At 36.5% G+C, this 24,592-nt stretch overlaps 1 protein-coding gene across 1 annotated transcript in view; it reads right to left on the bottom strand.

Moving 5' to 3' along the window:
- Positions 1-24,592, bottom strand: part of CFTR (CF transmembrane conductance regulator) — a 241,327-nt gene that overhangs the window by 72,588 nt on the left and 144,147 nt on the right. The window contains exon 21 of the mRNA XM_036246835.1: positions 24,332-24,432. Coding sequence (XP_036102728.1) covers positions 24,332-24,432 — 101 coding nt within the window. The remainder of the gene's footprint in view (positions 1-24,331; positions 24,433-24,592) is intronic.

The raw sequence follows: 24,592 nt of genomic DNA, 5'->3' as shown, positions 1-24,592 counted from the left end.
AATTACACCAAAAAACTGCAGAATTCACATTCTTCTCAAGTGCACATAAGTCATTCTCAAAAATAGACCACATGTTATGGCACGAACTAAGTCCGTTAGCTAGACTCACCAAGAAACAAAGAGAGAGAACCCAAATACACAAAATCAGAAATGAAAGAGGAGAAATAATAATTGACACCACAGAAATACAAAAGATTGTTAACAGATATTATGAACAATTATATGGCAACAAATTGGACAATCTAAGTGAAATGGACAAATTTCTAGAAACACAAGTAGTCTCCCAAATCTGAAGCAGGAAGAGATAGAAAACTTGAACAGACCAATAACAACAAAAGAAATTGAAGATGTAATCAAGACTCTCTCAGCAAACAAAAGCCCAGGCCCAGACGGCTTCACAGGGGAATTTTACCGAACATCCAAAGAACTAATACTCATTTAGCAAAGTAGCAGGATACAAAATTAATGTCAAGAAATCGATGGCATTCTTATACACCAATGATGAACTAACAGCAAGAGAAACTAAAAAAAAAACAATTCTATTTACCATTGAGGCAAAAAAAACTAAGATATTTAGGAATAAACTTAACCAAAGAAGTAAAGGACCTATTCACAGAAAACTACAGGTCATTGAAAAAAGAAATAGAGGAAGATATAAAAAAGTGGAAGCACATACCTTGTTCATGGATTGGAAGAATTGACATCATTAAAATGTCCATACTATCCAAAGCAATCTATAGATTCAATATAATCCCCATCAAAATACAAACGACATACTTCATAGACTAGAATAAATACTTCAAAAGTTCATATGGAGCCCTGGCCGGTTTGGCTCAGCAGTTAGAGCGTTGGCCTGTGGTCCAGAGAGACCCGGGTTCATTTCCCTCTAAGGGCACGTACCTAGGTTGCAGTTTGTCCCCAGTCCTGGTTGGGTAGTGTGGGTGGCGGCTACTCAATGTGTCCCTTTCACATCGATGTTTCTCTCTTTCTCTCTCCCCCTCCCACTCTATCTAAACAAAATATGGAAAAAATGTCTTCAGGTGACGATAAAAAAAAAAAAAAAAGTTCATATAAAACCAAAAAAAACCTTGAATAGCCACAGCAATCTTGAAAAAAAGAATCAAGTAGGAGGGATCACATTACCAGATTTCAGGTTATACTACAAAGCCACTGTAAATAAAACAGCCTGGTACTGGCACAAGAACAGGCATATAGACCAGTGGAACAGAACAGAAAACCCAGAAATGGACCCAAGGCAATATGCTCAATTAATATTTGACAAAGGTGGCAAGAGCATACAGTGGAGTAAAGACAGCCTCTTTAATAAATGGTGGTGGGAAAATTGGATAGCTACATGCAAAAAAATGAAACTAGACCATCAACTTACACCATACACAAGAATAAACTCTAAATGGATAAAAGAATTAAATGTGACTCATGAATCCATAAAAATCCTAGAAGAAACAGTAGGCAACAAAATTTCAGACATCATACGCAGCAGAATTTTCACTGATACATCACCTATGGCAACAGAAACAAAGGAGAAAATGAACACATAGGACTACATCAAACTCAAAAGTTTCTGCACAGCAAAAGATACAATCATCAAAATGGAAAAGCAACCCACTGTATGGGAGAGCATCATTGCCAATGATATATTAGATAAGGGGTTAATTTCCAATATATATAGAGTGTTCGTACAGCTCAACAAAAGGAAGACAAAGAACACAATTAAAAAATGGGCAGAGTAATTAAATAGACACCTCTCCAAGCAGGACATACAAATGGCTAAGAGACATATGAAGAAATGCTCAACATCACTAATCATCAGAGAGATGCAAATTAAAACATTGAGGTATCACCTCACACCTGTCAAAATGGCCACCATCAACAAATCGTCAAACAACAAGTGTTGGCGAGGGTGTGGGGAAAAGGGGACTTTAGTACACTGCTGGTGGGAATGCAGACTGGTGCAACCTCTATGGCAAACAATATGGTGTTTTCTCAAAAAATTAAAAATTGAACTGCCATTTGACCCTGTGATCCCACTTCTAGGAATATACCCTCAGAAGCCTGAAACACCAATCAGAAAGAATATATATACCCCCATGTTTGTAGCAGCACTATTTACAGTAGCTAAGATCTGGAAACAGCCCAAATGTCCATCAGTAGACGAATGGATAAAAAAGCAGTGGTACATATACACAATGGAGTACTATGCAGCTGTAAGAAAGAAAGATCTCCTATCCTTTGAGACGACATGGAGGGACCTAGAAAGTATTATCCTAAGCAAAACAAGCCAAAGAGAGAAAGACAAGTATCATATCATCTTACTTATTTGTGGAATATAATGAACATAACAGTCTGAGGAATGGGGTAGTCCCAGAGAAATGGAAGTGGGGTACAGAATTACAATCCCCAGAAGAGGGGTTGGTAGGGAGTGATAAACCACAGAACTTATATGCATGTATGCATGAACCATGGACAACAAACTGGGGACAGGGCGGGGAGGGTGGAGGACGGGGGAATCAGTGGGGGGAAAAGGAGACACATCTGTACCAAAAATAAATTAATTTTTAAAAAAAGAAAAAAGAAAGTATCCAAAGCTCACATCCATCACAAATGACTCTAAGGGATGTGAATATTACATTTGTTCCCACAAACTAATATTTTAGTTTCCGTAGTGTAGTGATTATCATGTTTGCCTATATTTTAAAATTCCAAATTATGAGTTACTTTCAGGGGTGGTTAAAATTCTGATTCAGTTATTTTTTATTAACTTTGAATTAAAGTATACTCTTGAATGTCCTTTCATTCATTTTCATAGTAAGCCTCCAATCTATTTAAGGTCTGGAAGATAAATTAGAATTATAACTACAGGAAAAACAGCTCAAATGCATTTCAAATATCTTACTGTATTTATCCTGCATAAGAATAAATAACATCAGTCTCTTGAAATGAGAAATTGAGAGAAATGCAGAAATGTAGCTTAACTTTATAAAATATAGTTAAGACTGTTGGCATTTCTGCATGTCAGTGCTATGAAGAATTCCAAACTTGTCTTTGTTGAGCACTTTAGAATATCAAGAAAAACACCATATAACAAAAATCCTCCATTTTAATACTTCCAAATGATCAATAATATATTTAGGTATTGCTATCTAAACTACTCAGAATTATGTCAGTGTCATTAGAAAATGATATCCCAAACCACTATTTTGGCAGCACTGAAATGTAGTAATTTTTTGTGTAAGGATTTATGATTGAGCACAGCAAATTATATTCTCCATTAGTGAGGCACCTCTGAGGGTAAATTCAGAATTTCTATTGTCTAATGTGACAAATGGAACATATCTATCAAATTTGAAAATGAAAAATTAAAATTGTCATTTTGTTTTACACAGACTAGTTGCTAAAAGTGACCCCAGGACAGACTATTATCGTTACGCACAAAATGAACTGGTCACCCTGACCTGAAAAAGAACAAGTTCACCTTAACAATGGGTGTGTATCCACAGCGTATGGGCAGACATTCATTCATCGGTTAGCACATTTTCTCATGGGAAGAAAAGGTGGCCAAACCAGACACCTGCATTATAGTCAGCTTTGCAGCCACTGAAATGCCAGTACTGAATAGATAATGTGACCAGGTAATATTATTAATTACTAATTAATGCTTTGTACCTCATAGGCTCTCCAATTTGCACATTCTATGTCCAGTGCCTCTTGAAGGAGAAGCCACATCAGAACTAGAGCACAGAAAATCATAACAATTTTCAAGTTTCAAAAATTGGCTTTTGGAGTCAGAGATTGATAGTTTGAAATTTTAAAGCCACATTAATATTGGCTTTTAAGCTTCAAAAGCCAAAGACTGAAGAACTATTAACACAGTGTTTATGCAAAAACAATAACCACAGATGAACTTCTATAGAAGAGAAACGGCTCATTTCCTCACTCTACAATCTGACGCATGAATGGGGGTAACAAGAGAACTGAGACACCAGTTGTCTAAAAAGGAGTCCTGCCTAGCAGCCAAACTCTCTCAAGTAGATTTGGTGTTTTAGAAAATAGGAGGCCTGTGTCTCAATTCCAAGATGGAACCCAGGAAACAGGCATGCCTTGGAGAAGCTTCCAGTGCCTGACATGACATGGGAGCAGTGGACATTGTTGCTTGGCATGTCTAGACACAGATGACAGAGCTTCTGATTTCCCTGTATTTCCAGAGTGGTGCTGAAGGGAAGCCAAAAAACTCCAATCCCCTTGAATCTTCTCTGCCTCAGGTATTCTCCCGATCTAATGCTTAGCTTAGAAAAAAAATCTTTATTAATCACAAATGAATCCAATGTTCTACCTCACACGCAGAAAGCAGTGTCTGTGTAGGGAGAATGAAAGTGTGGTCAGTAGTTTAGCAGGTAATCCAGAGTGCAGTTGTACCCCTGAGAATATACACTGCTGTTTGGATTAGAAGGAAGTTGTAACACACCAAACTATTTTTAGTCTCACCTATTTGTTTTCACTGAGCTTTCAGACCTAACCTAATTCTTTCTCTAAGTTAGAATGTCTACTACACATTTTCAGGTGACATGTAAGTATGGCTGTCCAGACTGAGCTAGATAGAAATACAGATTTGGCAATTATCAGAGTGACTGCCAACTGGTAAACTCCCAACCATAAGATGCTGCTTCCTGTGCAGAGAAAAAGGTTGGCTGAGGAGGAATGAGGGGCAATTCTGTCTGGCCTGCTGACAGCAGTCTTATTTCAGCCATCCCCAGTTTAGGGGGGAGGATGTAGATTATGAGAAGTAAATGATGTAGCCAAAATGAGACTCAGGCACTGAGACAAAGGAAAACTTGAAATGATCTGTATAGATTTCTATAAAATTGCAGTTTAGCCAAAACAAAGTAGAATTTTTGGTAATCATCTCAAAATTTTTTTATCTCATTATTTAAATTTACTATGATCCAAAAATTCTCCTGAGTCAATCTTTAAAACTGAGTCTCATTATTGTTATAATAACATTTAAAGTTACTAATCTAAGCACAGGAAAACAAAGTCTTTTGGGAGTGGGATGGTTTTAACAAAAAGATAGTTCCATGGTCTCAACCTAAATTTATAAGGCATATGTCAAAGTGAAAAAAGAAAATAATTTCTGGTTTTCCTTTTTACTTTTTGTGACAAAAAAGGGAGGGAAGGTTAAAAGACCTTTTCTAGAATAAGCCATTAAACCACATTTCTCTCCTTCACAAAATTATTCTAGATCCTTTTAACCTTTTGGTTGTTTAGACACCCAGGCATCCAAAAGCCATGATAATGGAAAATTTATTTTATAATCTTCAGATCTGGCTGGCAATACTATAAAGAGATTTCATTACTAGTTGTTATAGGAAGATTGCCAAGAAGTAAATGTGAAGAGAAGCATCTAGAAAATGTACACGATGTGAAAAACATCACACATTATAAAAGAGAAATTTTCAAAATGTGAAATAAATAAAAGGAGGTATTAAAATACTTTAAATCATAGCTTTTTCCAGGTAGGTCCAAACTAACTGCTTTTTAGCACTCACTAACACACACCTGAAACCCAATGCCCTATTTAAGTTATTGGCATAATCTTTAGGCCATGCACAGAGACTTAAGAGATAATGGTTACCATGAAAACAGGCTCTGCTCAATACATATTCTTGAAACTATGGTCTATCTTTCTGTGTTTATCACTTGTGCTCCTAGAGCACGTTAAAACTCAGGTACCATATTTCTATAAATTATTAACACTGACAGCATAAGTGAGTTACTTATAGTATACTATAAACTCTAACCCTTAGTAAATTATTATCACTTGCTGTCTACATAAATGATTTACATACTCTAACCTGTGGCAAAACACATGGCAAGTCAGTGTCACTTTTTCTGACTGCAAGAAGTTAAGGAGATAGTGTTCTTGACATAAGAGAAAGACAATCCATTATAACTAATGACAAAAACTTGTTAGAAGTAAACACGGAGGTATCAAAAATATGCTGATGCCTGTTTTCAATAATTAAGAGCTTTAGTAATCATAGTACTAAGTGTGCCAACAGACAAAGGAAAACTCAAATTTACCCTTTTATCTGACATCACTCATTGAATCTACCGTTCAAACTGGAACTTGCTTATCTTGTGTTTTTGTTGTTGTTGCTGTTGTTTTAAAGTACATGACAAGCCATTACCAAGTGCTTGGTGAGTGCAACTGGATGTATGTGGTATCCATTAAAAATATTTCAAAGAAAAGCTCAAGAAATGCAGTCTAAAATGATATATCAAAATATTTTGTCAAGGTTTTTCCTATTTCAATAAATAATATAACAGGCTTCTGTAAGCATCTTAACTTTGAAATGTGGCTTCCTCAAATTCTGTCATTAGCAATTAAACATCATCCTTTATATGTCTTATAGGAGATATATATATATATCATTGGTTGATGTATAGGATAAAATGATTTGCTGATGGTCCATCAATTCCAAAGTAAATTCTATCCCATAGACCAGAAGTCAGCAAACTGTGACTTACAGCCAAATCCAGCCATATCCATTTGTTTACATTTGCTTTGCCCTACAAAGGCAGAGTTGAGTAGTTGACATTGAAACCATATAGCTGACAGAGCTAAAAATAGTTACTATCTGACCCTTCAGGAATATGTTTGATGATCCCCTACCATGACTCAGAAAATTAGAGCTAAAATCTTAGAGATCATCTAATCCAGTGATTCACAAGTCTAGATACACATTAGAATCACCTGAAACACTTTTAAAATATAGATACTATGCCCAGACAACCTGACCCCAACCAATAGAATTGATTTAATTGTTCTTAGAGGACCTTGACTAATTTATAATTTTATAATTCCTCATATGCTGCCGAATTGAGAACCTCTGATCTAATCCATTCCTTCTTGGTAGAAATGAGAATATCTAAACCCAGGAAGTTAAAGTGACAGGCATAAGGCTTAACAAATTTTCCAAACTTTTCAGCACTCCAGCAATCCCATGGGGTTCTCATACGCCTCTCCTACTAAGTCAGGACCTGAGAACATCAATTGGTTCAGAGTTCTTTAGTCAATTTTGACAATGGCAGTGATAAATTACTTAATCATTGGACTTCAGCACACAGGGAGAGTGGCAGATAGGTGTGAGTCCTGTAAGCAACTGGAATAATGCCTAATATATGCCAATCAAGAGTTGAAATCTTTCAGATGAAAAGAGTTCAGAAGAGAGAGAATATCAGAGCTGACAGGAATCTTAGAAAATTCCTAACCAAACTGTTTCATCCTACAAATGAGAAAGTGAAGCTCTCAAGGGTCCTATACTTGTCTAAGCTTTCAACTTCTTGGTAGTAAGGCCAGAATGAAATGCAGAGTAGAAAACCACTCTGCAGGATGAAAAGAGAAGGGTTAGATGGAAAAAAATCGTGGGACAGAAATCAAGAAAGAAAAATATACACAAAGGCTCACGAGAACTAAAAAACAAAGATATGATCAAAAGGCAATTAAAAGGAGGCAAAATAATAATAGCAACAGGCGAAATGAGCCCTCCGCTCAGATTCTAATAGCAGAAACTACTTTCTTTTTTTTTCAATCCTCACCAGAGGATATGTTTACTGATTCTAAGAGAGAGGGAGTAGGGGCGGGGGGAGACATCAATGTGAGAGAGAAACATCAATCGGTTGCCTCTGAAGTCCAGACCAGACCAGGGATTGAACCAGCAACCTAGGTATGTGCCCTGACCAGGAATCAAACCTGCAACGGTTAGATGTATGAGACAACTGAGCCACCAGACCAGGGAAGAAACTATTTTCAATACAAGAGAATTAGACATAAGGAGCAATGAAGAACAGTATAAGTTCCCTTTTTTTCTTCACATCAGGTTTCTTACTGGTCATTGTACAATTAGTCACTTGATCTTTACTAGAACCTGAAATAAACAAGGGCAATAAAAGGACAAAAGAGAAACAGAAGGAGTTTCTAAATGACAGAACTCTTTTCATATTGCATCAATCTCACAAAACCATTCTGGAGCCCCATTAACTGGAATCTAGGTGTGAGCCCTACAGATGCACAATCATTCCTAATCATTGATTCCTTCCTCTTGGATTATAAAGAACACACAACACAACCAGGATGGTTTATTTGCTAATGTCGTTAGAGAATTAAGGAAGCAGGATAAAAGTCACATGCTCAGATTGTTTAGTTGTGCCCACCATATAACAGACAGCAGTGAAGAGACATAAACTGTCAACTGACTCATTCAAACAATAAGATTTTGAATGTAGGCAAGTTATCGTTCACCAGATGGCTTGATAGTGCTAAGTTTGAAACATCACCTTTATACCCTTGAGCTCTTATTCATTAATTATTTATTTATTTTTCATTTATTCATGGAGGCAGACATCTAGGCATGTATTGCTAATTTAAAATATATAATGCTTATGTAGTTAAGAATAGGAGAAGAAGAGCTTTATGGCACCAAAAAGGACAGGCATCTTGTGAATCCATAGGAAATAAACCAGCATACGGCTTTGTTAATTAATGATGCAATAACTTTAATGTCTTTTTCTGGTTTTGGAATTAGAATTATGCTGGCCTCATAAAACGAGTTTGGAAGTCTTCCTTCTTCTTGAATTTTTAAAAATACTGAGGAGAATGGGTGTTAGTTCTTTTTTGAATGTTTGGTAAAACTTCCCCATGAAGCCATTTGGGCCTGGGTTTTTTTTTGCTGGGACAGTCTTGATTACACCTTCAATTTCTTCTGCTGTTATTGGTCTGCTCAAGTTTTCTGTCTATTCCTGGTCCAGTTTTGGGAGACTCTATGTTTCTAGAAATTTGTCCATTTCACTTAGATTGTCGAATTTGTTGCCATAAAATTGTTCATAGTAGATGTTAATGATCTTCCGTATTTCTGAGGAATCAGTTGTTACTTCTCCTCTTTCATTTCTGATTTTCTGTATTTGGGTTCTCTTTGTTTCTTGGTGAGTCTAGCTAAGGGCCCATCAACCTTGTTTATCTTTTTGAAAAACTAGCTCTTTGTTTCATTGATCCTTTGAATTTTTTTTTTTTTTTTTTTGGTCTCAATGTCATTTATTTCTACTCGGATCATTACTATTTCCTTCATTCTGCTTGCTCTGGGGTTTTCTTTTGGTTTGCTTTCTACTACTTTAAGTTGTGATGTTAGGTAGTCTATTAGAGATATTTTTTTGCTTCTTGATACCTCAAGAAACCTGTAGTGCTATGAACTTCCCTCTCAGAAGTTCTTTCGCCGTATCCCATAGCTATTGTGTAGTTGTGTGTTCATTTTCATTGGATTCCAGGAAGTTATTAATTTCTTCTTTGATATCCTCAGTGACCCATTCGTTGTTTAATAACATGCAATTTAGCTTCCATGTGTTCTGATGTCTTTGGATGTTCTTGTTGCAATTGATTTCTAGTTGCATGACATTGTGATCTGAGAAGATGCTTGATATGATTTCAATCTTCTTGAAGACATTACGAAGAGAGAAACTACAGGCCAATATCCCTGATGAATATACATGGCAAAATCCTGAACAAAATACTAGCAAATCGGATCCAGCAAAACATCAAAAAAATTATTCACCATGACCAAATGGGATTCATCCCAGGAATGCAAGGCTGGTACAATATTCGCAAATCAATAAAGGTGATACACCACATAAACAAAATGAAGAATAAAAACCACATGATCATATCAAGAGATGCTGAAAAAGCCTTTGACAAAATACAGCATCTATTTCTAATAAAAACTCTCAGCAATGTGTAAATAGAGGAATCATATCTCGACATAATAAAGGCCATATATAAAAGACCTACAGCCAACATCATACTCAATGGGCAAAAACTAAAAGCATTCCCTTAAGAACAGGAACAAGACAAGGATGCCCACTTTCACCACTCTTATTTAACATAATACTTGAAGTCTTAACCACAGTAATCAGACAGGAAGAAAAAATAAAAGGGATACAAATTGGAAAGGAGGAAGTGAAACTGTCATTATTCACAGATGACATGATACTATATGTAGAAAACCCCAAAGACTCCATCAAAAATTTACTAGACTTAATAAATAAATTTGGCAAAGTAGCAAAATACAAAATTAACGTCAAGAAATCAATGGCATTCTTATACACCAATGATGAACTCACAGAAATAGAAACTAGGAAAACAATCCCATTTACCATTGCACCAAAAAATTAAGATACCTAGGAATAAACTTAACCAAAGAAATAAAGGACCTATTTGCAGAAAACAACAGGTCATTGAAAAAAGAAATAGAGGAAGATATAAAAAAGTGGAAGCACATACCCTGTTCATGGACTGGAAGAACTAACATCATTAAAATGTCCATACAACCCAAAGCAATCTATAGATTCAATGCAATCCCCATCAAAATACCAACAACATACTTCACAGAACTAGAACAAATACCTCAAAAGTTCATATGGAACCAAAAGACCTCGAATAGCCACAGCAATATTCGAAAAGAAGAACAAAGTAGGAGGGATCACATTACCAGATTTCAGGTTATACTACAAAGCCACTGTAATCAAACCAGCCTGGTACTGGCACAAGAACAGGCATATAGACCAGTGGAACAGAACAGAAAACCCAGAAATGGACCCAAGGCAATATGCTCAATTAATTTTTGACAAAGGTGGCAAGTGCATACAGTGGAGTAAAAACAGCCTATTTAATAAATAGTTTTGGGAAAATTGGACAGCTACATGCAAAAATGGAAATTACACCATCAACTTACACTCTACACAAGAATAAACTCAAAATGGATAAAAGACATAAATGTGACTCATGAATCCATAAAAATCCTAGAAGAAACTGTAGGCAACAAAATTTCAGACATCATACGCAGCAGAATTTTCACTGAAACATCACCTAAGGCAACAGAAACAAAGAAGAAAAGTAACACATGGGACTACATCAAACTCAAAAGCTTCTGCACAGCAAAAGATACAATCATCAAAATGGAAAGGCAATCCACTGTATGGGAGAGCATAATTGCCAATGATATATCAGATAAGTGGTTAATTTCCAGTACATATGGAGTGCTCATATAGCTCAACAAAAGGAAGACAACACAATTAAAAAATGGGCAGAGGAACTAAATAGATCCCTCTCCAAGCAGAACATACAAATGGCTAAGAGACATATGAATAAATGCTCAACATCACTAATCATCAGAGAGATGTAAATTAAAACAACAATGAGATATCACCTCACACCTGTCAGAATGGCCGTCATCAACAAATCAACAAACAACAAGTGTTGGCGAGGGTGTGGAGTAAAGGGGACCCTAGTACACTGCTGGTGGGAATGCAGACTTGTGCAGCCACTATGGAAAACAATATGGTGTTACCTCAAAAAATTAAAAATTGAACTGCCATTTGACCCTGTGATGCCACTTCTAGGAATATACCCTCAGAAGCCTGAAACACCAATCAGAAAGAATATATATACCCCCATGTTTGTAGCAGCACTATTTACAGTAGCTAAGATCTGGAAACAGCCCAAATGTCCATCAGTAGACGAATGGCTAAAAAAGCAGTGGTACATATACACAATGGAGTACTATGCAGCTGTAAGAAAGATCTCCTATCCTTTGAGACGACATGGAGGGACCTAGAAAGTATTATCCTAAGCAAAACAAGCCAAAGAGAGAAAGACAAGTATCATATCATCTTACTTATTTGTGGAATATATAATGAACATAACAGTCTGAGAAATGGGGTAATCCCGGAGATGTGGAAGTGGGGTACAGACTGACAATCTCCAGAAGAGGGTGTGGTGGGGGAGAGATAAACCACAGAACTTACATGCATGTATGCATGAACAATGGACATGGGCAACAAAACTAGGGAAAGGGCGGGGAGGGGGGGGAATCAGTGGGGGAAAAAGGAGAAACATCTGTAACAAAAATAAATAAATTTAAAAAAAAAGAATGCAATAAATTTAAAAGAATACTTTTAGCAACAACTATAATCTATAGAATATTTGATGTATGGAGTTAAAACAAATTAATACTTCTTTTTTTCACCCCACTACAGAATGGTATGAGATATGCAATTGAAATGAATAGAGAGATATATACAATTTATGTTAAAATAAAGAGTGAATTAGAAATAACAGTTTTTAAAACAATATGTTATCAATTGAGTAGCTGGAAATCCTCTAACATGGGAGCTCATAGTCAAAATTCTTAAATTATACTCTGATATTTTTACTATATTTTTAAAATTCTGGGGTGATTCACAAATTATACTACAGAAATAATACTACAGCAAATCCTCACTTAACATCATAAATAGCAACTTCAAGCAAAACGACATATAATAAAACCAATTTTACTATAGGCTAATTTATATAAACAAGAATTAAGTTCCTACAGCATCTCATCAACATTATAACAAGATGACATGGAATGAAACAATGTTATTTGAGAACCTGTTGTATATTATTCATAAGGTGACATGGTCCAGATGATTTTTTTCCAATCTACTAAATAAGCTTAGACAAATTACTAGGTAGAATAGACACTTGTTTTATTTTAATCATTTCTTGATATCCCATGTGTATTTTGAGGAGCTTCTAGATAAGAACTTATCGACTAAAATTCAAGTCTACTAGGAAATATTCTATCACTGTGTTTTATGAAAACATGGAAGTATCAAATTGGTACTTAGATGTATGTTTAAAGAGCAGAGCAGTAGTCTTAACTACTGATATAAATGTGTGATCCATTGCCCAGGCCAATTTGGCTCAGCAGTTAGAGCGTTGGCCCACAGACCAAAGAGTCAAGGGTTCGATTAAGGTCTAGGGCACATGCCTCAGTTGAGGATCGGTCCCCAGCCCTGGGCAGGGTCCTGTGGGAAGCAACCAGTCGATATGTTTCTTTCACATCAATGTTTATCTCTCTCTCCCCTTCCCCGCCTCCTTCTATCTGAAGATAAATATAAAAATATCCTTGGGTGAGGATTAAATAAATAAATAAATAAATAAATAAATAAATGTATGATCCATTAAGAGATGGCTTTTGAAGTATGAAATTAGATAACAACAGCTAGAGGGAGTATAGATAGAAGAGGGCTAGAATATACCTGAGGTTTAAAGATCTGCAAAAAAGAACAGGGTATAGCATAGAGGGGTAAGGTAGAACCAGAGAGGTAGCAGGAAAACAATGTAGAAGTAGCACCATTAAAAAAAGAGAGGAAAGTATCACAAGAAGGATTTTTCCATGGTATAAATACTGCTGAGAGGTTGAGGGAGACCAGGGCATTGGTGCTGGCAAGATACTGATCATAAGTCATGGGGGTGACGGAAATGAAATGAAGTAGATTGTATAAAGAATGGGGAAAAGAAAATGAAGACAGGCATTCTTTTCAAGAAGTCTGGCTTTAATAGGTCAATGAAATGGGGTGGAAGCTGGAGATCAAGGGAAGGTAGCTTTAAGCTAGGGAGACAGATCCCACAGAGAAAAGTTAATTTCATATTACTGGCCTTTACATAAGAGCAATGACACAGAGGGAAGGCGGAGTACATGCGTAGAGGTGCATCAGATTGGTGCAACTGATGAAGAGAAATGAGGGACTACATGAGGGACTACTTTCTAGTTGCATCTTTTTATTTTCTATGAAGTGTGTAGCAAGTCATTGGCTTGAGAGTACAGGAAATTAAATTATTAAAGCACCTGAAAAGAGACAAGAAGGTAGGAAAGAACTATCTTAAGGAATAAAATAATTAGGGAGGTTCAAGATGGCAGCTGAGTAGGTGGAAGCTACACTCACCTCCTGCGCGGACAAAACTGGAATTACAACAGAATTATAGAACAATCACCCTGAATAACCAACTGAAGTCTAGCTGAAGAGAAGTCTTATAACTAAGGTTGTACAGAAGACACATCAATACTGGAAGGAAGGGCATAGATGTGAAAAAGGCTCTTTCCACTCTCACTGGTGGTGGTTAGAGTCTGGAGGGGTATCTCAGCTGCAAGGGTTCCCCATAAGAAGCATGTGGTCTCAACCCCAAGCCAGGCTCTCCAGCCCAGAACACCAGAGCCAGGAAGAGGTGCCCACATAACATCTGGCTGTGAAAATTGGTGGAGATTCTATCTGCCAGGGAGAGACAAGAGTCTTCTAGAGACACAAATGCCTTCTTAAAGGGCCAACACACAATATCCATTTATAGTCATTCACTCTGGACTCTGGCAGGGAGAGGGCTAAGCAGGCTAGAATTATATAAGGAGAGTCTGGGATTTGTGGCTCTGCGGAGAGAGCTGAAGGATCCACTGCCTGGATCCCTGTGCTTAGTCCATCTTACAAACTGCCAACCCCATCTTTCTTAGGTGGAGCACATCCTTCCATACGGCATCAGCCTGGGAGAACGCAGTAGCCCGTTGAGGAGCTTATGCCCTGCTGAAGAGTTAGCTGCCTTCGCCAGGGTATAAAGGTCTGGAAAGACTCAGGGGTTGTCGGTGACTACATTGTGTAGCTTTGGAATGGGAGCCATTCCCCTCATTTTCCTATAAACCTGATTGGTGCTTCCCCCTCAAGAGAGATCCACTAGAACCACCCTTTAGGCTTCCAGCAGGACTCTGGCAGCCCCATCCACCAGGTTCCTAGTGGTTCTGTCCTGCCCAGTTCAGGGAAAAATCTGGAACAGAGTGAGTTGTGTGACTCTGCATGGGGGCCACAACCCTCAACTTCCCAGAAATCTGATTGGTAACTTCCCCTCATGGGAGATCCACTAGCCCCATCCTCTTGACAATCTGTAGACCCACCTTGCTGAGCTCTGTCTCTTCCTGGCAAAATCTGGCACAGACTGAGTTGTGTGACTCTAGGACAGGACCATTTTTTCCTCACACATCCAAGCAGAGCAGAACCCTCCCTTCATATTGCCAACTCTTGATCTGTTTGGACCTGATAAATTCTGCTGACTGCACCCTGATGACTCCCTGAGACCCTGCATTAAAACAAAGGTGAGCAAGCACCCACTGGGTAGAAGCTAGACTTGGTATACTGGGGGACATTTGCTGAGTGGCCTCAGATCCAGAACTGGCACTGAGTTAGAACCTGTATCAATCTGGTAAACTCCACTGGCACCTACCTGGAGACTCACTGAGAACCTACCTCATGCAACTCAAGCACTGCCAGAGGTTCCTTCAGCGACTGAGCTTAATAGACAGTCAGTAGGTGAAAGCAGGCAGAGGTAGATCTTGAGTGTATTGGAACTTTTACTTACCTGCCCCCAGGCCCAGTGCTGATAAAAGCAGGCCTTGGTGCATAGCTTGGTCCTTGTGGCATGCACTGAGGCCCAGCAGAAGCAACCACAAACTGTGGATTGTTTGTAGTTCCAGAAAGCTTGCCCAGGGCCAGTAACAAGCAGCGTCTGACATTGGCCTGCACCAGAGTCCCTCCCAAGAGACCCAGAACCAACACTCCCAGTGGCTAGCTTCTGAAAAAAATCAGAGCAGGATCCAACAAATTTCATAAGTGACATATCCAAAGGAAGATCTCGGCAGTCACCAAACCTTTCTGAGGCAAATTCTGCATTATATGATCAGCACCTGCACAGCACTTCAGATGCTGTGGGGTCAAGATTGAACCTGACAGTCTGCCAGACTGAAAGTTGATCCTACATATAAACAAATCAACAGCAATCAAGATTCAATTATAACAGATGGCTTAAATAACCCACACAAGGGACATTCATGGATCACCCAGCTCAGATGATCCAAAAGACTGCACAACTGGACCCCATAGGACATCTATTGTACAAGACCATCCCATAAAGATTGGGAGTTATATAAGATCTATTTAATACATAGAAACAAACAAAAAGCAGCAGCCAAATTGGGGAGACAAAGAAACAGGCCCCAAATGAAAGAACAGAAGAAATCTCCAGAAAAAATGCTAACGTAAATGGAAGCAAGCAATTTATCAGATATAGAGTTCAAAGTAATGGTTACAAGGATGGTCAACAGCATGTAAAAGGACAAAGAAATAATAAAAAAGGACCAGTAAGAAAAGAAGGATACCGTATGTGAAGTAAAAAATACACTGGAGGAATACACAATGGGCTCAATGAAACAAAGGATTGCATCAGCGATTTGAAACACAAGGTAGAAAAAAACACCCAATCAGAGCAGAAAAAAGAATTTTAAAAAATAGGAATAATTTAAGGGACCTTTGGGACAACAAAAAACATAAAAACATTCGCATCCTAGGGATAACATAAGTAGAAGAGAGAAAGCAAGGATCAAGAACCTATTTGAAAAAATAATGACCAAAACTTTCCTTGCCTAATAAAGGAAAAATACATACAAGTCCAGGAAGTACAGAGAGTCCCTAACAAGATAAGCCCCAAAGAGCCCATGCCAATATATGTCATAACTGAAATGGCAAAGGTTAAAGACAAAGAAAGAATCTTTTTCTTAAATGTTTTTTTATTGATTTTTTAGAGAGAGAGGAAGGGAGAGAGAGATAGAAACATCAATGTGAGAGAGAAACATTAATGGCTGCCTCCTACAAGCCCCCAACTGGGGATCAAGCCCACATCTTGGGCATGTGCCCTCACTGGGAATTGAACTGGGACCTCTCAGTCCTTGGAAAGATGCTCAGTCCACTGAGCCACACTGGGCCAAAGAAATAATCTTAAAAGCAGCAAATAGAAGACAGATAGTTACCTACAAGGGAAATCCCATAAGACTGTCAATTGATTTCTCAACAGAAACATTTTTAGTCAGAAGGGATTGGCATAAAATATTCTAAATGGTGAAAAGCAGAAGCCTATAACCAAGACTACTTTACGCAGCAAGGCTATTATTTAAAATTGAAGGAGAAAGAAAGAGCTTCCCAAACCAAAAAAAAGCTAAAGGTGTTTGTTGTCAGCAAACCAGTATTGTAAGAAATGTTAAAGGGCCTACTTAGAAGAAGAATGAGAAAAAGAGAAAGAAGAAGAAGAGGAGGAGGAAGAGAAAGAGGAGAAGGGAGGGGAGGAGAGAAACATAGTTAAAAGAATGAAATGGCAATGAATACTTATCAATAATCACTTTAATGTAAATGGTTTAAATGCTCAAATCAAAAGACATAGGATAGCTGAATGGACAAGAAAACAAGACTCATGTATATGCTGTCTACAAGAGATCCACCTCAGAAGGAAAGATACACAAAAACTAAAAGTAAAGAAATGAAAAAAGGTATTTCATGCAAATGGAAATGAAATAAAAAAAGCTGGGGTAACAATACTTATAGACTTTATAGACAAAATAGACTTTAAAATCAAGACTATAGTAAGAGACGAAGAAGAACACTCCATAATGAGAAAAGGAGAAATCAAACAAGAGGATATAACCATTGCAAACATTTATTCACCTAACATAGGAACTTTACACTTAAATGAACTGGAAAAAAACAAAACAAAAACAAATCCCAAAGTGAGTTGAAGAAAGAAAATAATAAATATCAGAGTAAAAATTAACAAAATAGAGCCTAAAAAAGAATACAAAAGATCAATAAAATGAAGAGCTGGTGCTCCGAAAAGATAAACAAGATTGACAAACCTTTAACCAGACTCATGAAGAAAAAGAAAGGACCCAAATAAATAAAATCAGTAATGAAAGAAGTAACCACTGACATAACATAAACACAAAGGATCGTAGAAAAATATTACAAACAACTATATGTTCTCAAATTGGACAATCTTGAAAAAACAAATAAATTCCTAGAAACATACAATCTTCTTAAACTGAATCAGAGAATCTGAACAGACATATTACAACTTGTGATATTGAAGTACTAAGCAAAAATCTCCCAACAAAAAAAGTCCAGGATAAGATGACTTCACAGGCAAATCTCATTAAACATTCAAAGAAGAACCAACACATCATTCTCAAAATATTACAAAAAATTCAAGATGAAGGAAGACTAGGCCTATATTATCCTAATTCCAAAATCAGATAAAGACACTTAAGAGAAAGAAAATTATAGGCTAATATCCCCGATAAACATAAATGCTAAAACTCAACTAAATATTAGTAAACCAGATCCAGCAATATATTAAAAAGATAATACCAATCAAGAGGGATTTATTCCAGGGATGCAAGGTTGGTATAATATATGTAGATTAAAAAACGTGATGTACCACGTAAACAAAATGAAGGATAAAACCACATGATCACCCTGCCCAGGTGGCTCAGTATGTTGAAGCATCTTCCCATACACCAAAAGTATGCAGGTTAGATTCCTGGTCAGGGCATATAACTAGGTTATGGGTTGGATCTCAGGTCAGAACACATACAGGAGGCAAACTATCAATGTTTCTCTCTCACATTGATGTTTCTCTTTCTCTCTCTCTAAAATCAATAAAATCATATCCTCACGTGGAGATTTAAAAAATGAAAATAAAAATACCATGTGATCATATCAATAGGTGCAGATAAACCATTTGATAAAACCAAGCAGCTGTTTATGTTTAAAAACTCTCAGCAAAGTGAGAATAGAGGGAACACACCTCAACACAATAAAGTCCATATATAACAAACCCACAGCCAACATCATGCTCAATGGGCAAAAACTATAAGCATTTCCCTTAGGATTGGGAACAAGACAGTGATGTCGCTTTCACCATTCTTATTCAACATAGTACTGGAAATTCTAGCCACAGCAATCAGATAAGAAAAGAAATAAAAGGTATCCAAATTGGAAAGGAAGAAGTAAAACTGTCACTATTTGCATATGACATAATATTGCATATACAGAACCCTTAAGATTTCACAAAAAAACTACTAGAACTGATAAATAAATACAGTAAAGTAGTAGGATAAAAAAAAAAAAAAAAAGCCAGAAATTAGTTGCATTTTTATACACCAATAATCAACTAGCAGAAAGGCAAAATAAGAAAACAATCCATTTCACAATGGCTTTAAAAAATACCTAGGAATAAATTTAACTAAGAAAGTAAAAGACCTGTACTCAGAAAATTATAATATACTGAAGAAATAAATTGAAGAAGATAAAAATAAGTGGAAGAATAAAACATGTTCACAGATAGAAAAAATTAACATAATTAAAATGTCCATACTACCCAAAGCAATCTATAGATTCAATGCAATTTATATTAAGATACCAATGTTGTATTTCACAGAACCAAAACAAATATTCCAAAAATTATATGGAACCACAAAAGATTCTGAATAGCCCAGCAATCCTCAGAAAAAAAGAACAAAGCTGAAGGAATCACACTACCTGATATCAAACTATGCTACAAAGCCATAGTAATCAAAACAGCATGGTACTGGCATAAAACCAGAGATATACATAAATGGAACAGAATAGAGAGGACATAAATAAACCCCCACCTTTTTGGTCAATTAATATTTGAAAAGGAGGCAAAAACATACAATGTATATTCAATAAATGGTGTTGGGAAAATTGGACAGATACATGCCAAAAAATGAAACTAGACCACCTTTCTACACCATACATAAGAATAACCTCAAAATGTATTAAAGAGTTAATTGTTAGACTGGCCCTGGCCTGTTTGGTTCAGTGGTTAGAGCATCGGCCCGGGAACCAGAGAGCCCAAGATTCAGTTCCCACTAAGGGCATGTACCTTGGTTGCAGTTTGTCCCTGGCCCCAGTTGGGGTTGTATGGGTGGCAACCACTCGATGTGTCTCTCTCACATAGATGCTTCTCTCTCTCTCTGTTCCTTCCTTTCTCCCTCCTGCTCCATCTGAAGACAAATGCAAAAATGTGCTCAGGTGAGGATAAAAACAAAAATGTTAGACTGAACCATAAGAATCCTAGAAGAAAACATAGGCAGTAAAATTCCAGATATTTCTTGTAGCAATATTTTTTCTAATATATCTCCTTGGGCAGGGCAAACAAAATAAAAAATAAAATAACGGGGACTACATCAAACTAAAAAGATTTTGCACGCCAAAGAAAACCATCAACAAAATGAAAAGAGAACCCAATGAAAGGGAGAACATATTTGCCAATGATACATCTAATAAGGTGTTAATATCCAAAATTTACAAATAACATAAAACTCAACAACAAAAAAAGAACAACTGAATGATCTAATAAAAAAAGAAAAGAAAAAGGGCAAAGGACACAAATAGACACTTCTCCAAAGAGGACACACAGATGGCCAATAGACATATGAAAAGATGTTCAATGTCACTAATCCTCAGAGAAATTAAAAGTACAATGAGTTACCACCTCACACCTGTCAGAATGGCTATCATCAATAAATCAACAACCAACATGTGCTGGTGAAGATATGGAGAAAAAGGATCTCTTGTGCACTGTTGGTGGGAATGCATACTGGTGCGGCTACTATAGAAAGCAGTATGGAGTTTCCTCAAAAAATTAAAAATGGAACTTCCTTATGACTCAGTGATTTCACTTCTGAGAATATATTTAAGAAATCAGAAACACTAATTCAAAAGAATATATGCACCCTTATGCTCATTAAAGCATTATTTACAATAGCCAAAATTTGGAAGCAGTCCAAGTGTCCATCAGTAGATGAGTGGATAAAAAAGCAGTGGTACACTTATACAACGGAATACTACTTAGCTGTAAAAATGAAGGAACCCTTGCCCTTTGACATAGCATGGATGGACCTGGAGAACACTATGCTAAGTGAAATAAGCCAGTCAGAGAAAGACAAGTACCATATGATTTTACTTATATGTGGAAGCTAATGAACAAAATAAACTAACAATGTAGAAAAATACTCATAGAGAACAGACTAACAGCTGTCAGAGGTAAGGGGCCTTGCAGAAGAAGGTACAAGGAAGATAAATGGTGACGGAAGAGATTTGACAGATGATGTATTAGAGAATTGTATAACTGAAACCTATATAATTTTATTAACCAATGTTACACCAATAAAGTCAATGAAAAAGAACAGATAATTAATTAGGACAAAGTAATAAAGGATTCTTGGCCAGTTTTGAGTGCTGATATTTGAGATGTATAATCTATCATAAATACAAAGTGACTAGAAGTAGTGAGGAAGAAGTATTACCATTCAAATAATTACTTTTACTGGTTTTTAAAGCTAATGAAAACTAAGCACCTGGGTATAAGCAATGGATGAGCTATAAAAAAAAAGTCATATTGCCATTTTTATAATTTCATAGTTCCGTTGAAATTTGACTCGGTGTCCATGAAAAATGGTGAAATGAAATATTATTTCCAAATCTAAAGAGTTTTTTTTTCTCAAAAGCCCAACACCAAAATACTAAAAGCATGTGTCAAACAAAACACTCTGTTTACTGAATTTTGAACTGAGATTTAAATTCAATTAAATCAGTAAAATAAAATGAGAACATATCGAGTTTTTACTTCAGAGATCAAAATGACCTTTATTGTTAAGATCATTCAAATGTGAAACTTGAGGACATAGGTATCTCCCTTTCTACTCTCAACATATGCCAGGAGAAAATTTTAAAATCACTGTATAACTTTAGCAATTACATGGGTGAAATCAATATAATAGAAATTAATACCTAAATAAATGTTTAATGAGGCCCAGGAAAAACCACTTGTGTTATTTCTCAGGAAAATGAAAAGTAACAAATCAGTTTGATATTCAAGCAAAAGAACATGACATTTTAAAATGAGATAAAATTCAAATACTGACACTTTTTATAGACTGTATTATAACATAATAGTTCTTTGCAAAGCTCCTTTTATACCAGGAGATGAAAGACACAATGTCAACACATAGGTCACAAAGCCCAGGAGGCCATGTGAAAAACTAGAGAAGAATAGCTTAAGGATGCCCTGGCTGGTTTGGCTCAATGGTTAGAAAGTTGGCCAGCAGTTTGGAGAGACCAGGGTTCGGGTCCCACTGGTTGCAGTTTGTCCCCAGCCCTGGTTGGGTCGTGTAGGTGGCAACCACTTGATGTGTCCCTTTCATGTCGATGTTTCTCTCTCTCTCTCTCTCTCTCTCTCTCCCTCCCACCCTATCTGAACAAAATATTGAAAAATGTCCTTGGGTGAGGATAAAAAAAAAATAGCTTAAGGAAACTTTAATGTAGATTGGACATGCAGAATAGAGCTGCAACAACAAAGTTTTTGACATCAATGTGTAGAGATTGTAACATAAATCAAGACAATTAATATGGCAGAGAAAGTAATTGTGGATATACAGTTTGAAGAGACATTTTAGAAAAAGAGGTGATATAATAAGGATTTTAATTGTAAAGTTGAAGTAGTGGAAAATTGGAACAAAGAATTAAATAAATGCAAGCACAATATTTATTTACTCTTCTCCTATTATTTTCCAACAGAAATATTTTATTTTATTTTATTTATTTTTTTAATTGCCCTGACTGGGAATTGAACCAGTATCTCTCAGTCCATGGAATGATGCCCTATCCACTGGGCCACACTGACTGGGCCCAACAGAAATATTTTAAAGTACATTTATGAGACCCAACACCAAAAGTTTAAGAGCTAAGTGAGGAGATGAATGAGAAACTAAAATGGGCTGGTCAAACAAACAAAAAAGTTAAAGGAGAAGAGATAAATCCTACTATAAATCATGTTATGGTTAAATTACATTTTAATGAATTATTTAAGTGCTTTGGTTAAAATGAAATATTAAGACACATATGCAAAAAGAGGTTTTTTTCCATAGAGATATTTCTTATGATATTTGTTCTGAGAGGATTTGATTATACAAATGTCACAGCTGAATGAATGTGTGTGGTCTGAGAACAAGTGAACTGTCTCAGAGAATGGAAAAGGGAACTTGGAATGCAATGAAAGTCATTCTCAACATGGGTTTCTAGACCCTCCACCAATGCAGTAATGGATAACTGACTTTAAATATAGTACTCCAGATAGACTAAGAAAAGTTATTAAGCTATCCAGACAAACTATTGAAAATTATGTATTTTTTTAAATAAAAATGAGAAATCTGCCTTGTTTCCTTCATCTCTCATTCTTGCTGCCTCAGGATTTGTGTCCCTGACAGTGTTAGCTCATAAACCTTACTACAGGCTCTGCATTTGTGCAAACAAGACAAAAGAAACAACAAAACCAAAATATGATCTTTTCATACACCAATTAAGGATACAAATTTGTGGTAATACTGATTAAGTAAAAAGAGAGCAGGCAATGATAAACACTTTAATAATGAGAAAGAAGCTATGACTAAAGACTGGAAATTTTAATAAGAATATTTTAAAAAATGTAACACTAATCAATTTGAAAACCCAAGAGAGGTAAGAATTTCTCAAACACAATACCAAGCACACAGAATATAAAAGGAAAGACTAATAAATTTAACTTAAAAGCTTCTTTTCATCAAAAGACACTAAAAGCCAAGCCACTGACTAGGGGACCATGTTTGAAATGTATAGATCTGACAATTGATCCTGAATTCATAAACTCTTACAAATCAATTAAGAGAAAAGCCCAGTCTATTTGAAGAATAGGCAATCAAAATGAACAAGCAATTAATAGAAGAGGAAACTCAAATGGTCAATAAATATGTATTAAGCTGCCCTATCTTGTTATTAATCAGTTCATATCTAATTGACAAAATTAAAAAGCCTGAAAATGTCATGTTGCATATCATAGGTATGGACCTATGAGAATCATTACACTCTATTGATAGGAATATAAATTGGCACAACAAATTTGAGAACAATTCAGCATCAACTAGTAAAGTTGAATGTGAGTTCATTCTATGATCCAACAATACTACTCCAGGGTATCTGTACTAGAAAGATCCTGGACAAGGAGACTATGAAAGAATGCTCCATGTGGCACTAGATCTTGATTGTGGTTATCTATGTGGAGGAAAGAAAAGATATGGGTTTAGTAAGACATACATAATGGCCTTTGATGTATCTGTAATGTTTTATGTCTTAAGGTAGGGGGTGGGTACCTAGTCATCCCTTATGTTATTACCTACAATTTTTGATTTGCCTAAATTTTTTTTTTATCCTCACCAGAGGACATTTTTCCACTTTTTGTTCAGATAGAGTAGGAGGGAGAGGGAGGAAGAGAGAGAGAGAGAGAGAGAGAGAGAGAGAGAGAGAAACTTTGACATGAAAGGGACACATCGAGTGACTGCCTCCTGCACGACCGAACCAGGGCCGGGGACAAACTGCAGCCGAGGTATGCGCCCTTAGCGGGAACTAAACCCGGGTCTTTCCAGACCACAGGCCGATGCTCCAACCACTGAGCAAACTGGCCAAGGCCTGTCTAAATTTTTTCATAAAAATTTTTTTAAAAATAATAATTACTTACCAAACTATCCACATCTATGCTGGAGTTTACAGCCCACTGCAATGTACTCATGATATTCATGGCTAATGTTAGAATGATACCTACTGTTCCTTCTCCTTCACCTATAGGAAGAAAAAAGATAAAAACTTTATTATCTATCTTGAACCCTTTATTGATACCTCTTCTATGGCCCATGTTATTTAAAGTTACAGTTCAGTCCTGGCTAGTTTGGCTCAGCAGTTGGAGTGTCGGCCTGAGGACCAGAGAGTCCCAGGTTTGGTT

The sequence above is a fragment of the Molossus molossus genome, unplaced genomic scaffold, assembly GCF_014108415.1.
Source record: "Molossus molossus isolate mMolMol1 unplaced genomic scaffold, mMolMol1.p scaffold_m16_p_7, whole genome shotgun sequence".
NCBI lineage: Eukaryota > Metazoa > Chordata > Mammalia > Chiroptera > Molossidae > Molossus > Molossus molossus.
Note: the sequence above shows the minus strand (reverse complement) of the source record. Positions and strands in the feature narration are given on the sequence as shown.